Source organism: Penicillium roqueforti (genome assembly GCF_015533775.1).
Source record: "Penicillium roqueforti strain LCP96 04111 chromosome Unknown scaffold_11, whole genome shotgun sequence".
NCBI lineage: Eukaryota > Fungi > Ascomycota > Eurotiomycetes > Eurotiales > Aspergillaceae > Penicillium > Penicillium roqueforti.
Genome location: NW_024067575.1, coordinates 34,837 through 49,232, shown reverse-complemented (window position 1 = coordinate 49,232; position 14,396 = coordinate 34,837). Strand labels below are relative to the sequence as shown.

The 14,396-nt window shown below is 49.6% G+C and overlaps 7 protein-coding genes across 7 annotated transcripts; 3 read left to right on the top strand and 4 right to left on the bottom strand.

Annotated features, from left to right (window-relative positions):
* Positions 1-951: 951 nt before the first annotated feature.
* On the bottom strand, positions 952-2,837 carry LCP9604111_4914 (KRI1 family protein; the record flags this gene model as incomplete). The annotated part of the gene is made up of 2 exons (XM_039072666.1): positions 952-2,597; positions 2,660-2,837. The coding sequence occupies 2 exons, from the start codon at positions 2,835-2,837 to the stop codon at positions 952-954; spliced, it is 1,824 nt and encodes a 607-aa protein (XP_038928885.1).
* Positions 2,838-3,192: 355 nt separating this feature from the next.
* On the top strand, positions 3,193-7,662 carry LCP9604111_4913 (uncharacterized protein; the record flags this gene model as incomplete). Its single annotated transcript, XM_039072665.1, has 6 exons — positions 3,193-3,248; positions 3,317-3,680; positions 3,735-6,216; positions 6,268-6,354; positions 6,408-6,629; positions 6,680-7,662. 6 exons carry the CDS (start codon positions 3,193-3,195, stop codon positions 7,660-7,662), a joined length of 4,194 nt encoding a protein of 1,397 aa, XP_038928884.1.
* A 317-nt stretch (positions 7,663-7,979) lies between these two features.
* Positions 7,980-8,642, bottom strand: LCP9604111_4912 (uncharacterized protein; the record flags this gene model as incomplete). The annotated part of the gene is made up of 1 exon (XM_039072664.1): positions 7,980-8,642. The coding sequence occupies one exon, from the start codon at positions 8,640-8,642 to the stop codon at positions 7,980-7,982; it is 663 nt and encodes a 220-aa protein (XP_038928883.1).
* Positions 8,643-9,098: 456 nt separating this feature from the next.
* Positions 9,099-10,442, top strand: LCP9604111_4911 (UDP-galactose transporter HUT1; the record flags this gene model as incomplete). The annotated part of the gene is made up of 2 exons (XM_039072663.1): positions 9,099-9,325; positions 9,377-10,442. The coding sequence occupies 2 exons, from the start codon at positions 9,099-9,101 to the stop codon at positions 10,440-10,442; spliced, it is 1,293 nt and encodes a 430-aa protein (XP_038928882.1).
* A 183-nt stretch (positions 10,443-10,625) lies between these two features.
* LCP9604111_4910 (peptidylprolyl isomerase) lies at positions 10,626-11,204 on the bottom strand (the record flags this gene model as incomplete). Its single annotated transcript, XM_039072662.1, has 3 exons — positions 10,626-10,780; positions 10,833-10,935; positions 11,073-11,204. The coding sequence occupies 3 exons, from the start codon at positions 11,202-11,204 to the stop codon at positions 10,626-10,628; spliced, it is 390 nt and encodes a 129-aa protein (XP_038928881.1).
* Positions 11,205-11,552: 348 nt separating this feature from the next.
* Positions 11,553-12,501, top strand: LCP9604111_4909 (uncharacterized protein; the record flags this gene model as incomplete). Its single annotated transcript, XM_039072660.1, has 2 exons — positions 11,553-11,657; positions 11,839-12,501. The coding sequence occupies 2 exons, from the start codon at positions 11,553-11,555 to the stop codon at positions 12,499-12,501; spliced, it is 768 nt and encodes a 255-aa protein (XP_038928880.1).
* Positions 12,502-12,552: 51 nt separating this feature from the next.
* Positions 12,553-13,599, bottom strand: LCP9604111_4908 (putative 3-oxo-5-alpha-steroid 4-dehydrogenase; the record flags this gene model as incomplete). Its single annotated transcript, XM_039072659.1, has 2 exons — positions 12,553-13,422; positions 13,501-13,599. The coding sequence occupies 2 exons, from the start codon at positions 13,597-13,599 to the stop codon at positions 12,553-12,555; spliced, it is 969 nt and encodes a 322-aa protein (XP_038928879.1).
* Positions 13,600-14,396: the final 797 nt, after the last annotated feature.

The window sequence follows — 14,396 nt, the reverse complement described above, 5'->3', positions numbered from 1 at the left end:
CGGGTGTGCCATTTGAATTCAAACTTGAGCCCAAACGACCCGATATTACTAGTTGCGGAGGGAGTAGCCTTTTTCGTATTCGGGCGAGTGGATTCTCCCCAGGTCTCCTCTCTACACTATCTTGTTCCTTCAGTACTTACTTCCTGGGAATATCTAACTATGGCATTGTAGCATAATTCAACAACCCAATAGAGCAAATGTGATCCCTCTCAGGTCTTGCACTGATACGGAGACGACACTGCGATATGTGAGGGATCCCTAGACTTCCACGGTTGATGAGACATTTTTCCTGGCTACTATTTTTATGTCGCGGGTACAAACCTTAAGGTGATAGATCGCCGCATGGACGATGTACCTAGGTACTTCACATGTTAGGCAATGCTAGGTACCCAATAGTACAACATTGGCTCCACCTCCCTTGGTCCTCAGGGAAATTTTCTGTATGGAGCACTACGTACGTTCAACGCATTTCAAGCTGCATAGCAATATTTGGAGCTTCCTATAGCTTAAAATCAGATTTCCCGAGGTTCACCCCAGCAACCGCTAGCGCCTGAGTGGGCCCGCATCGCATGTTAGCTTTCCGCTTTGGGAGCTACGGAGTCCTACAGGTATGCATACGCCTGAAAACCACTAGATTTGGAGAAAGTCTTTCTCAATAGAACTTCAGGATATGATGATAGCTGTAATATCTCCCACATTTGAATGACAAACTAGAGGCGCAATTTGTGTTCTATATTATAGCTTTCAGCGAATATATATTCCGAGTACTACCACATCGTATCAAGCACGTGCTAACCCTGTATACTTGCGTTTTTTAGCACTTCGTTCATTTCGACACAATGATTTTCGAAGTTGAGATACTATCAAGTTAAAGAGAAAATAATTGGGTTCATTCCATAAATTGATTTGAAAAAGGTATAAACAATGGTAGATTGACAGATGCAACAACTTTTAATGCTTCTTCGACCTCTTTCTCTTCTTACGTGTGCCATCTCCTTCTCTGATATCAACCTTATCCTCATCCACAGCATCCTTAGGCTGACTAGGTTGGACATCACCGCCGAACTTGAACACCGGCCCATTCTCGTCACCGAAAGTGTCCTTGCGCCACTCGCGAAGCCGGGCCTTCTTGCCTAACCTCTTCTGATCGCGCCGCTTCTGCTCTTCCTCGCGGAAGGTGGCGAGCTTCTTCAGACCAGCGAACTTGTTGAGCTGTATGTCGTCCGCCATGAGGATGTCCCGTGCCGTCAAGCCAAAGCTCTGCGGTGAGGTTTCGCGGTAGCGGAACTTTGTGGCGTTCTTCTTTGTAGCTCCAGGAAGCAAGGTGATGTCGAGATCCAGGTTGCGCTCAACCGCATCGTCAATGCGAAGACGGTCTTTGCGGGCCTCACGTTTCTGAATCCGCTTCTCTTCGGCCTTGCTCTTCTTCTTAGATCCGGAAGCCTCGTCGTCATCTTCGTCTTCGGCTTCTGATAGTTCGACTGTGGGTTTCGCTTCTTCATCCTCGTAGTCTGGGACCAAGTCCTTGATATCGATATCATCATCCCAGGTAGGCTTCTTAGGATGCTTCTTCTTCTTGCCTCCCTCATTTTCGCTGTCCTCGCCCTCCTCCCCGGCGTAGTACTCCTCACCAAACCGTTTTTGCATCTCCGCTTCCCAGTTTGAGTCGTCCCAGGAAGCATCCAGGAAACGAGACCAGTCGTCGTCCGTGAATTCTGAGGCACGAAGTCCTGCAACTTCCTTGATTTGCTCCACCTTTTTCTGTAGTTCTTCTGTCTTCAGTTTGCGAAGACGATTCTTCTCAGTTTCGCGTTGTTTTTTCTCCTCATCCTTGAGTGCGCGCTCAGCGTCGCGGATCTTCTTACGGGAACTCTTCTCTTCGCGACGGACGGATTGCTTGTTGGTGAGATCACGAGAGTGTGTGACTATCACCTCGTTCATCTTGTTGGGGTCTTCAAATCGGAAGTTGTACGCTTCTTCAATAGCTTCCGCCCGATCGACGTCGTCGTCCTCATCCGAATCGAACGGATGCAACTCTGGCCTGTCGGTGGGGATCCAGGCTCGTGCTGACAAGAAGTTGGACAGGAAAGTCTCGGGGTCTTTGTCCGCATTCTCGATATCGAGTTTGATTTCAGATTTAGGCAACGAAATGTCCTGGCCGGGCTTGCGGACCATGAACTCGTCGGCATCTTCCATCTCTTCGTCAGACTTGTCTGCCGCTCCGTGCATCTCCTTGACAATAGCATTCTTCAAGTCGGCTTGCTCTTGGGCATAGGTCCTTGGGGTATTTTCCTCCTCAGCTGGGTTGACACCACTCAGAAGATTTTCGGTATGGTATTGTCGCAGCGTCATGGACTTTTCCTTGGGGCCCTTTCCGGCGGCGGCTTCCTCTGGGTCGTACTTGCTGTAAAAGCTGGCATCTTTGTCGTAAACGCGAGGATCCTTCGAACGAATAGCATTCAAAGTCGCCGAAATTTCAGCATCCAGAGCTACTGTAGCGAGCTCTGCATTGTCGTCCTCTTCTTCGGAGTCGGAATCCTCAGAGTCTTCGTCTGGGCGGTTTCCAAGACTGGAGGACTTGCCATACTTCGCTTCCACTGTGGATTAAGCCAATATTAGCACATGCTAAAGCGCAAACATTTCGAGTGTAAGCACGTACACCTCGCAACTTCTTCTCTCTTCTTGTTGTGTTCAAATCGACGAGCGTAATCTTCATTGATCGTGAACCCGGTATCAGACGACTGCTTGCCGAGGAGAACTCCACCAGCATCGTCCCCAGAGTCACTATCGCTATCTTGATCTAAGAGCTTTCGCATTTTCTTAGAAGGAGGCTCCATTTTGTGTGATCAGGTATGTGATTGAAGACCGACTCGGCGAAACCCCCAATTGGCAGAAAGAAAAAAAAACCTCACACCGCTCTCCACATTAAAACCCTCGAGAATCAGGCACCAAGGCAGAAACCCAATCCTTGACGTAGCCAATTAGATCATCGGGGGGCTCATCTGAACAGGTCTGAGGAGGTCTCAGGCAAAGCCGAGACCGCTACAAGCCAGAAAATCATACACGTGGGTTCTCTCCAGGGCTTGGAAGTTGAATTGATCACCAAGTGGCATGAACGAGAGGAGGCCTATTCACACCTCTCGCGTCTCGGTCTTTACTCGCGTTAAGTGTATGGCCGGAGACATGCACTAGATGTCGACTCAAGCACAAACCCCGTTACCCCAAGTTGGGAAACTTGTGAGCGTTGTGTGAGTATCTCATATGCCTGATATTGGAATTCTCGTTCTTGTATACTAATGCATGCGCCCCTTTTCAGCCCGGTCGGTCTCAAAGAAGCCGCTCTCGACTCGCCCACCTTTCGTGCCACCACCCTTTATTTCTCTGATCAGATCGATTTCATAGAGAAATGGCTCGACGGATATGCCAAAGCTGCAACCAAGCTCTCCTACGAGCTGACCGCTATGGAGAGTGTAGTGAACAACTTTCTTTCCTACTCGACACATCCCCTCGTGGTCTCGGAAGCGGTCGTTGACCATGATTACACACTTTTGGCTATGAGGAGATGTGGTGAGGGGTCTAAAGATCTTTGGAGTGGACTCATCGCAACAACCAGAAAGTTGGAGTCGTTGATTTCCGAACCTATTCGAGATTTCATTCAAGAGGATCTGCGGCAGTTCAAGGTATTAAGAAGCCCCTCATCCAATCTGTTCTCGGATTATCTGACACGTCCATAGGAAATTCGCCGCAACCTCGAGCAATCACAGAAACAGTACGATTACCTCCAAGCTCGATATGCCTCTCAGTCGAAGTCCAAGGAGGCCTCGGCCCTGAGAGAAGAAGCATTTCAGCTGCACGAAGCCCACAAGGCCTACCTGAAAGCATCAATGGACTATTCAGTACAGGGTCCTCAGGTACGAAATGCACTGGACCGACTTCTGGTCAAAATCTCCTGCGATCAATGGAGGGAATTCCGGGGATTTCACAATCACAACAGCGGGACCTTCTCGAAATGGTCGCGTGAGATGGATCGTATTAAGGGTTGGGTTAATGAGATGGAAGGCAGTGAGAAATCATCCAAACGAGAGCTGCTAGCCACCCGGAAGCTCATTGAGGAAGCCGCGGAGTTTGCGGCTCGACCGTCTCGTGAACTGGAGGACTACAATATTTCGACCGTTCCGTACCTTGGCTCTCGTCCTATTTCGGCACTTAATGTGAGCAAAGAGATGAGACCAGAGAAGCAAGGATGGCTGTATTTGCGCACATTGTCAGGAAAGCCTACTCGCACAATTTGGGTCAAACGGTGGGCTTTTCTCAAGCACGGCATATTTGGATGTCTTGTACAGGGCTCTCGTACTGGCGGTGTTGAAGAGAGTGAAAGAATTGGTGTATTGCTTTGCAGTATCCGTCCTGCATCACAGGAGGAACGCCGGTTCTGCTTCCAAGTGAAGACCAAGAACAACACCATTCTACTTCAGGCAGATAACCAGAAGGAGCTGATGGAATGGATTGGTGCCTTCGAGGCGGCCAAACAAAAAGCACTGGAGAACCCCGCAAGCACTGATCTCTCGGTTTCTGGAAAAGTCACAGTTCAAGACCCTGCATTTTCAATTTCTCAACCCCCGGCTGCGGAGTTCGCTGCGGATCCTGCTGACTCTCTTACCCCTCATACGAACGATGAGTCCGGAGCGGGGGATCGCAGTATGACGCTTCCTGTTCCAGACCGTGATGGATATACCATGAGAAATAGTACCGATATTGGAAGCAGCAGAAGACCAACAGGCTTCGATAGTGAGAGCTCTGCAAGAGAACATGCAAAAGAGCATACCTCTAGACTCATCCAAAAGTTGGATCTTCACCGCAAATCGAACAATGCGGCTCCACTATCTCCTTCCGTCCCTGGCCCTGCAGGTGGAATAGCCAGTCTCATCTCTGCCAGCCACAATATTCTCCCTTACAGCAACGCCGGTCCACTCAACGCCAACGTCGATGGCAGTCGAGGTCGCAGTTTAAGCAACGTGGATGATCCTGGCTCAAGTCTTGCACCTGCCACGCTCGCCAATCCCCCGGCACCCACAAGCATGAGCAAGGCGGCAGTGGTTGTGAGCAATGAAAGAGGCATTGGAATAGGCGTCTCTGATAGTACGGGTGGTATGCCTAGTGGTATGATGGCGAACGTGTGGGGTAGCTCTAACTGGGGTTTCATGAACAAGCTTCGACGGGACCAACACCAGATTGATGGAGTATCTGATGGGCCGTCTACATTGGGTGATGGCTCAACACACACGATTGCCGCACAACCCGATGCAGCGGGTACTTTAGTGGCACCCCGACAGCAATCAGGTCCACGCCACAGGCAGACAGTAAGCCTTGATGGGGACGATGTTAAGCTCACGCAAGTTGCACTGGGTATCGGGTATGAATATCCCAGCTACTACCCTCAACAATTGAGGATTCAAGATGCTCAGTTCAGATTGCTTTTCCCAGACGTCAAGAGAGTGGAAGCATTGGTCTTGGTGTTCAGAGCCACCTGGAGCCCTAACGACCAGCAAGAATTCCCCGGACGAGCTTATGTCACAACAAGGAACATTTACTTTTATAGCCATCATTTCGGACTGGTTTTGACTACCGGTGTGTCTTTGGAGAGCATTAAGGAGGTAACTGCAGCTCCTGGGCGAGACTGTGACTTCCTTTTCCTTCATACTATTCCACCCCTCGGCAGTGATACTCCTGGCCGGGTTACGATCAAAACTTTCCTTGAACCTCTCCGACTTCTTCAAAAACGACTCAACTTCTTGATCCAATGCTCCATTGCCGTCGAGCAATTGAGTTTAGAATCCTTGATCAAAGCTTTGATCAAGATGGACACTGGGTCTTCAGCCCGAACTTCCAGTGCAGATAGCTGGGATGATCTTTCATCCGGACTCGCAGGCATCAAACATGACGGGGGCAAAGCTACAGACCTGGGCCATGCGAAGGACATTCGACTGCCTATTTACGTTGACAAAGATCTTGAGCTGGATGGAGGCAGGACTGCCCGTGGTCGGGATATTGCTAAATTCAGACTTCCAACACAACCCGTGGAGTATGTTCCACAAGGCGATCTTGTCTTGGTGACCGAAAAAATTCTCGATATAAGCCCTAAAGCTTTGTTCCATATATTATTTGGCGACAAAAGCGCCGTGTGGCAGCTTCTTTTACACGAGAGGAAAGCTCTAGGTTCGTTTATTCTAAATCCTTAATCACTTATACATGGCTGACATTTCAAAGAGATCCAACAAGGCCCATGGGCTAGTACGGACTTGCGGCATCTGAAGCGTGACTTCCACTACAATATCGCCACGACAGATATCCTTGGTAGGCTTGATTATTGATGATCTTGAGATCGAGCCATGACTGATTTTGTATAGGTCGTACTCACGAAAATGCGATATCGGATTATCAGATCATTGATGTTCTCAACGACCATCTGTGCTACGTGATCACAGATAAAAAGACTCCGTGGCATCTCCCCTTCCGCCGTTCGTTCCGGTTGGTTACCAAGGTTGTCATTACATTCCAGGCCAAGTCGAAGAGCAAGCTTGCTATTTATACGAAAGTCGAGTGGCTGTGGTCTCCCTACGGCCTCAAAAGTGAGTTATCCCCTCCCATCCCTCCCATTCGAATATTCTAACATACCTAGACGTGATCGACAAAAAAGCAAGTGAAGATCTAGAACAAGACTCCTTGGATCTTGTCGACCTAGTCAGTGACCAAGTACGTCGATTGGGTGCACACAGTCGCACCAAAAAAGCCATCACGATCTTCGGCCATGTTGGACGCCAAAACAACGTCTCCCAATTTAGTGGCGCTGGTTCCAACCTGAAGCTGGAACCTCGCAAGCCCCGAACACAGCGTGCTATGCACGACCTTCTTTTCGAGACCTTCTTGTCATTCCTCGAAACGAGTGTTTCCTTCATAATGGTTTGGGCGTTTGACGTAGTTCGCTGGTCTTGGAAGACCATGAGTGCTCACAAGATCATCCTGACCATGTTGGCTACAAGTGCCATTTTGAATGGATACTATTCTTCGCGGGATAGTTGGGACTGGTGGCACGAGAGACATGCAGGCAACTTCATGGCACGGCTGGGTGTACAGCCAAACCTCGTTATGAGCAAATCTATCTACATGCGGGATATTGATGACGCGGTTGCAAACTCCACAATTTGGCCCGGCGCCGGCAATGCCAGTGATTGCTTTGCTACCTTCCACGAGCAGACCATGCGGTATGCCGATATGCCTCTGTCGCTCAGTCCATCCGGACCCCGGGATGCATTGACCAAGAGCGCCATCAAACGCTTCCAGCAAACTCGTGAGCGTCTTGGCATGTATCGACACAACCTTCTTGTCGCATTGCGTGTCGTGAACAGTATTGAGAAAGAGGTCGTCCAGACGGAATGGGAGCGTTGGCTGCGCGAGGAGGTCCGGCGCTGTCGCCAGGTCGAGGTTCTCCTTGGCGGAGAGGCCACTCCGGGCGACGACTCGCAGACGGGCCGAACGACCAAAGCTGAGCGTGTCTTTGCCGAGCATGCTGACAACGTCAAGCAGTGGCATGAGGAGTACTGCTCGAGTTGTCGAATGGAGCAAGAACATGTCATATCCAATAATCCTGACCTAATTCCTTGATTTTCTTCCTACAGCAGTTTCCGTCTCCGAGCATATTGTCAAGCCTTCTGTACAGCCATCTCATTTCTTGCTTCTTGCTTATCACTATACCCTGTGGCTAGCTGATCATATGTCAAAAAAACTTGTGTATAATTCCGGCGCATATCATACAAGTCGTCATTGCTTTGAATGTGCTCTGTATATCTGTATACCACATGGATAATGTCACTTCACTGCTTATTTGAATGAGTATTCGTCACATTATATAGTTAACCCGTAAGGGTTGAGAATGCAATAGGTTTATTATGTACATATGAGAACCATCAATATCCACGCACTCAGTTCTGCCTCGGCTTCACCTCACCTTCATGCACAACATAATATGCCACCGTCCCGTCCCCACCCATCCCCTTATCCACCATAGCAAGCAAAAACCTTTGCGCACCCCATTCTTTGGTCAAACGAGTCTTTTCCTTCTTATCATAGTATTGAGCCAGCTTTTCTGCCTTTTCAGGATTCAGATTCGCCGCCTCCGGCTGCATGCTTGTCGGACCGACAGATCGATCATGCTCTTTAGCCTTTTGCTCGAACTCAGGAAGCCGGTCAAACACAGCACCCATATGACGCAAGGTCCACGGCTGACCCTGTGTAGTTGGTACCACGAAAATCCGCTCCGGCTTCAGGTCCTCATCGCGGATTCCGTTTTCTAGCATGTACAGCTGCTCATCTGGATGTGTGTACACGCGGTGTGGGGGGTAGCCGGATAGCAGAGGGATTGGTTCTTGTGGTGATTGGCGGGGTTCTTTTTTTAATGTGTTTGAGTCGTCTGATCGTCCAGGAATGATGTCTCCTATTATAGAGGTCCAGAGGTGTTGGTGTTCGAGGTTGTGCTGGACCTGGGCGGATGTTGCGAGGTGGGGGGACTCATGGCCTTTTTCGGTGATGCGTTCGGTGATCGCCGATGCCTCGGGCTGTTTGGTGACTTCCAGTATGTCTGCCATCATGAATATTTTCTTGGAGCTTTTTGTCTTGTTAGACTTAGCAGAGGAGCTCCGGCCGAGGATTTTTGGGATTCACCGCCTGGATAGATCTGATTTATTGACACCGCTTTCCTCAATGGGATTGTATAGTTGAGATAAGAGGCTTGGAGGCTCCTAGGTTAGAAGAGAGATTTGGAATGATAAAATGAAGAATGGCAAGTCAGATATTTCTTCCATCTTTGCACCATGAGTTCAAGTAAAAATAGAACAGAAAAATTTATGTGGGGTGGCGATCATAATAAGGCGAAGTAAGAACACATGGCATCTTGTTGTTTTGGTTTCAGGACTCCAGGACCCGACAACCTAGGACTAACCTCGACACAGGGTCATTTCCCCACCTTTTCGCATAGTTTATATCGCCTTGTCTTGTTCGAGTCGCTTGGATTTTCAACTTGTATTCCGCCTTGATTACCCGCAATGGGACGACAAAAGCAAGGCGCGCCGCTCAAGAGAGCCCCTTCTTCTCAATTAATGCACATCTCAGAAGAGTCCGACGTGGGACAGAATTCTGGAAACAATACAGACACAGTCTCGACCGCCAAGGGAAGCGTGTCCGAAAAAGCATCAGCGGCCCTGGAGACAGTCACCGACAGCCCTGGGCTGACGCAACTTGCGATTTGTGTTCTCGGTATATATGCGGCATTGTAAGTGCCTCCACCGCTAGGACTGGCCGGAGAAATTAACAAGACGAAAAGCCTCTCGTGGGGTGTGCTACAGGAGGCGATCACGACAACCAGCTATCTCGTTCGTCCTGCAACCGTTGCGGAGCCAAACCCTCCAACGGAGCGATTCACCTACTCGCTGGTGCTGAACACGGTCCAATCTCTCTTCGCGGCCATCACCGGCTTTGCATACCTACTATTCTCAACACCGAGTGGCCAAAAAATTCCATCTATCTTCCCTACACGCCGGATCATCGTCCCCCTGCTTCTAGTTGCAATCTCCTCGTCACTTGCGTCACCCTTCGGCTACGCCAGTCTCGAACACATTGACTACCTGACCTTCATCCTCGCCAAGTCATGCAAGCTCCTCCCGGTGATGGTCTTGCACCTGACCATATTCCGCAAGAGATACCCACTGTACAAATACGGTGTTGTCCTGATGGTCACTCTCGGCGTCGCAACCTTCAGTCTGCACCACCCCGGAACTAGTAAGAAAGTCGCTGCCAAGGACCAGTCTGGATCCTCCGGCTGGGGCATCTTCTTGTTGTCAATCAACCTCCTTTTGGATGGCCTGACCAACACTACGCAAGACCACGTCTTCTCCTCGCCCAAGCTGTACACCCGCTTCACCGGACCCCAGATGATGGTCGCTCAGAATGTTCTCTCGACCGTTCTGACTTCTGCGTACCTCCTGATCATGCCGCATCTCTCACAGAGCGGGATTTTGCACAACCTCCTGCCATTCCCCATTCCCCCGTCTAATGAGACTGAACTGTTTGGTGCCTTCTCCTTCCTCTCTCGCCACCCAGAGGCACTGAAGCATGTCCTTGGGTTCGCGGCATGCGGGGCTGTTGGCCAGCTTTTCATCTTCCACACTTTGTCTCGTTTCTCTTCACTGTTGCTTGTCACTGTCACCGTTACACGTAAGATGTTGACTATGCTCCTCAGCGTTTTCTGGTTCGGACATTCTCTGTCCCGTGGCCAGTGGCTGGGAATTAGTCTGGTCTTCGGCGGCATTGGCGCCGAAGCAGTGGTACAAAGATCAGAGAAGAAGGCGAAAGAGCAGTCGAAGATTGAGGCTGCAAAGAAGAAGTTGTGAGTTTTTTTTGCGAGGCTTTATAGATAAGCTTTCATTTGAAGAGCATTTAGATTCCCAAAATATAAACCGCAAGTTACAGCCTCTGGGTGGGTTCTCGTTTCACATATTTTTCTCGGGCCTTTTGTGGGTATATTCTTAAGGTGATCGTTCGTCTTTCAGAGGACGTAAGTAATGGGAAGAAGCTCACTTCCGCCCCTCAACCATGATGATATGATATCCAAACCCAGTCTTGACCTCGGCATACTTGGGATTTCCCGTTGTGCTAGTTTCAAGCTCAAAAGCAACATTCTCAAATGCAGGGTCCAGCCCGCCCTTCGTCTTCCATCCGAGCGACCCTCCTGCGGAAAAGAGATCAGCCGTGTTACTTTCGTCCCTCAAAGACTTCCTTACCCTGTCTAGCCTTATCCTCCGAGAATTCACGAGCAACCTCATCGAACTTGGTGCCATTGCGAAGCTTCTCTAGGGCTTCTTCTTTCTTGGCGTGTTTCTCGCACTAGATGTGATTAGAATGAGCTATATAACAACCCTTTCCCCTGTCCCCTGTCCACGGGATCTGGTGGTATATCGGCTACCCCTCAGAACTATAGGCAGAGGATCCGAGATTGAAAAGAGAAGAGCCAAAAAACATACAAGAATGTGCCGCACGTTAATCGACTGTGCGCCTTTCACTGCTCCTCCCTTTCCACCTTTTCCCTTGGCGTCGTCAGCAGAGGCATCCTTGCCTTTGCCCTTCGCGGCTTTGGCGTTGTTCTTGGGGGCCATTGTGGAGGAAAGGTATCAATGATACGTTGTTATCGCTGTCTCGGCCGTTGTTTGTTCAGATTGAGTTGATGTGGGGTGGAAACTTATGCCTGAGGCTGTCAGGCAGAAAGGATGTGTGACGTGGATGCGGGTGTATTGACTCTCTGCTCTAAAGAGTTCTAGTTAGGCATATGTATGGAATTATCCCAGTTTACACATTGCAGCATCTTGATTTCTACAAAACCATTCATCTCTCCTTTCCCTTCGCTTACACTGCCAACCCCTCATCGATAGCGATTGCTGAGACAAAGGACCGAAGTCAGCAAGGACTAGGGACTACGTATCTACTAGTCCGAGTTTGAAAACCAAATGGGATTTGATCTTGAAAAGTCACGCATCATCGCATTGCCCGAGGATGCATTCTATATATCGGACTTCATTACAGAAGACGAGGAGGACTGGCTACTTCAGAAGGTAAGTGACAGTGCTTTTCTTGTGAACATGTGTCCTTAGAAACCATGCCCTAAGGGATTGATGTAAAATATTGCACTAATATATGTGGTTACCATTATGTCGTCTTTCTTCAATTATACCTATTTAGACGTTGCATGTCACTTATTCATGCTCAGATCTCACTCACTGCAACAATTCACAGGTAAAGTCAGCACCGCTGCCGCGCTGGACCCAACTCTCGCACCGCAGACTTCAAACATGGCCATCAGCCCTCACCAAGGGTAATGCTCTTCTCGAATCGCCCTTACCAGCTTGGCTTCGATCACCGATCGTCGAGCCGCGGTTTGAGGCCCTGTGTATCTTTAATGATGCGCCACACAAGGCGCCCAATCATGTCCTAGTAAATGAGTACCAACCTGGACAGGGGATCATGCCACACGAAGATGGAGCTGCGTACTATCCCCTCGTTGCGACAGTGAGTCTAGGGGCGCCAATTGTGCTCAATTTGTACCACAAACATGCCCAGGGGGACAGGGAAGAAAATGAGGCACCAGCCAAGACCGGAAGAGATGTTGCCGGGATACCCGACACAAACCGAAGGCCCCAATACAGGATTTTGCAGGAGAGACGGAGTCTCCTGATCACGAGGGGCAAGATGTACACAGACTTTTTACATGGCATCGAGGAAACGACGAGAGATGAGGATCTGAGCTCTCGCTCTATATGCAACTGGGAGCTCTTGCGAGAGAGGGAAGCGTACCAGAGCGGGTGGTATGAGCGGAAGACGAGGACTAGCCTTACATACAGGGATGTGCTTCAGGTTGTGAAGATGGGGAATACCTTGAAGTTTTTAAGTGGGAGGTAACGATGACCTCATTTCCAAATTCCGGTTCTTTTATTTATTTTTAGCTCTATGTTAGTAAACATATGGAATCATAAACCACCAGTCCTGCACCGAGTCTTTGCCGAACTTTTGCGCATACCACTGCTTGGTATTCCGAGCTGTCAGACCCAGGTTGACCGCGACGAAAGCCAAACAAGAAAACATAGTTTTATTGATCCATTCACCTCGCGGAGCAGCCAACAGCGCTAACGAGAGATAGATGATGCATTCTGCGCCATAGTGGGGACAGGCAACCCCGCGGAACATGGGATGCTCCGGAAGGGTATATTTTTTCAACGAGTAGAGGTAGTGATGGGAGTCATGCTGCAAACCAGACGCCACCAGGAAGAGCGGGACGAGAAAGAAAGTACGCAAACTTGGGGCGTTGGTCATCTGTAGATGAGCAATGGTCAGGTTTTTGGTCAACAGAGTGCCGGAACCCTCGATCCAAATCGCAACCCCTGCCGCTAGGTAGAAACCCAAGCCTAACAACCAGTGCATAAACCACATCTGGGACGACGAGGGTTTGGAGAAAACAAAGCACTCCCATAACCGCCGCGATCCTTGTATACTCAATAGAACACAACAGATCACCAACTGAGTCAGGGACATGGAATGACGTTGGTGGTCCTCGCTGACGCGGGATGCAATGGCTTGGAAAACCAAACCCCGCGATAGCAATTGCGCAATCCAGAAGACAGACGACAGGACAGATGCAACATAGAAATGAGTGAAATAACTATGTGGCACCTGCCAAGTAGCAAGATAGTCAAGGAAGCCCTTGCTCTGGGTGGGAGGGTTCTGGGCGGTCGATGGTGCAGAGCCGGTCGAGGCCGAGGCCGCGCGTGGACCGTAAGTGAGGAAGCGGGACCGTAGTGAGGTTGGGATGCTGGTCGAGAATGTCTGCATAGGGGGTCGGCGTTAGTCGGGTTCATCTGCAGGTGGTGTTCACTATCACCACTATCACATCGCGTATCGTACCGTGGCGGCGGCCAGCAGGAAGAACGCGCGTAGAGCATCCACGGCATCCATGCCAGTGGCATCCAGGGTGTTATCTACCCATTGAGAGATTAGAGACATGGCTCTTGGATGAGCGTGTTTTTTCCCCCGCCCCTTCTCTTTTTTTTCCCCCGTCTCTGTTTCGTATTGTTTCTTCAACTTAGTGTCATTGTGATGATATCAGTGAGTTGTTTTAGGGAGGTGTTTGTGGTGGAGAAACCCAGCCCCCCCGCCGATCCCTTTCGCCAACGGGGGCGTTGGGAGTTAGTTCGGCCTCGGGGTTAGCTCAGGGATAAGAACAATTAGGGTAGATAGAAGATAAAGGGCCAATTTGCGTCTGATAAGAGTTAGCTCTAAGTTTCTTGTAGAGATGTTTCATGATAATAGGCTTCACAAAATACATAGATGGGCCGGTGCGCTGAGTGGCGACTTTGAGGCAAATCCACTTGACCATATTGGGTCTAGTCTGGTCAGGGTGTTTGTCGCATTTGCAACATCCAAATCGGGTTAGTGGCCAAAGGTCTGTGCCCCCTTTTCTTCTCGGTATCACGGTATCACGGTATCAGCTGTATCGACCGTATCAACCGTATCAACCGTATCGTCTCCCGTATGGAGTCTTCGCCGAACGAGAAGGACATCCAAGAACGGAGTATGAAAAAAACAAAAATCGAAATAATCAAATATCAACGCGGGTTATAACCTCAACCCCTCTAAGATACAAGCATGTTTCCAGTAGCCAAAATCCAACCTGCAGCTCGATGATTCTACTGTGGCCAAACCTGCCCCAGTGAGGAGCCCTAGCCCAATGAATCCAGTCCCATTCCTTTCCCTTCCCGCTTTTCCTCTTTATTTCTCTTTCTTCCCCCATTCAACTCCCA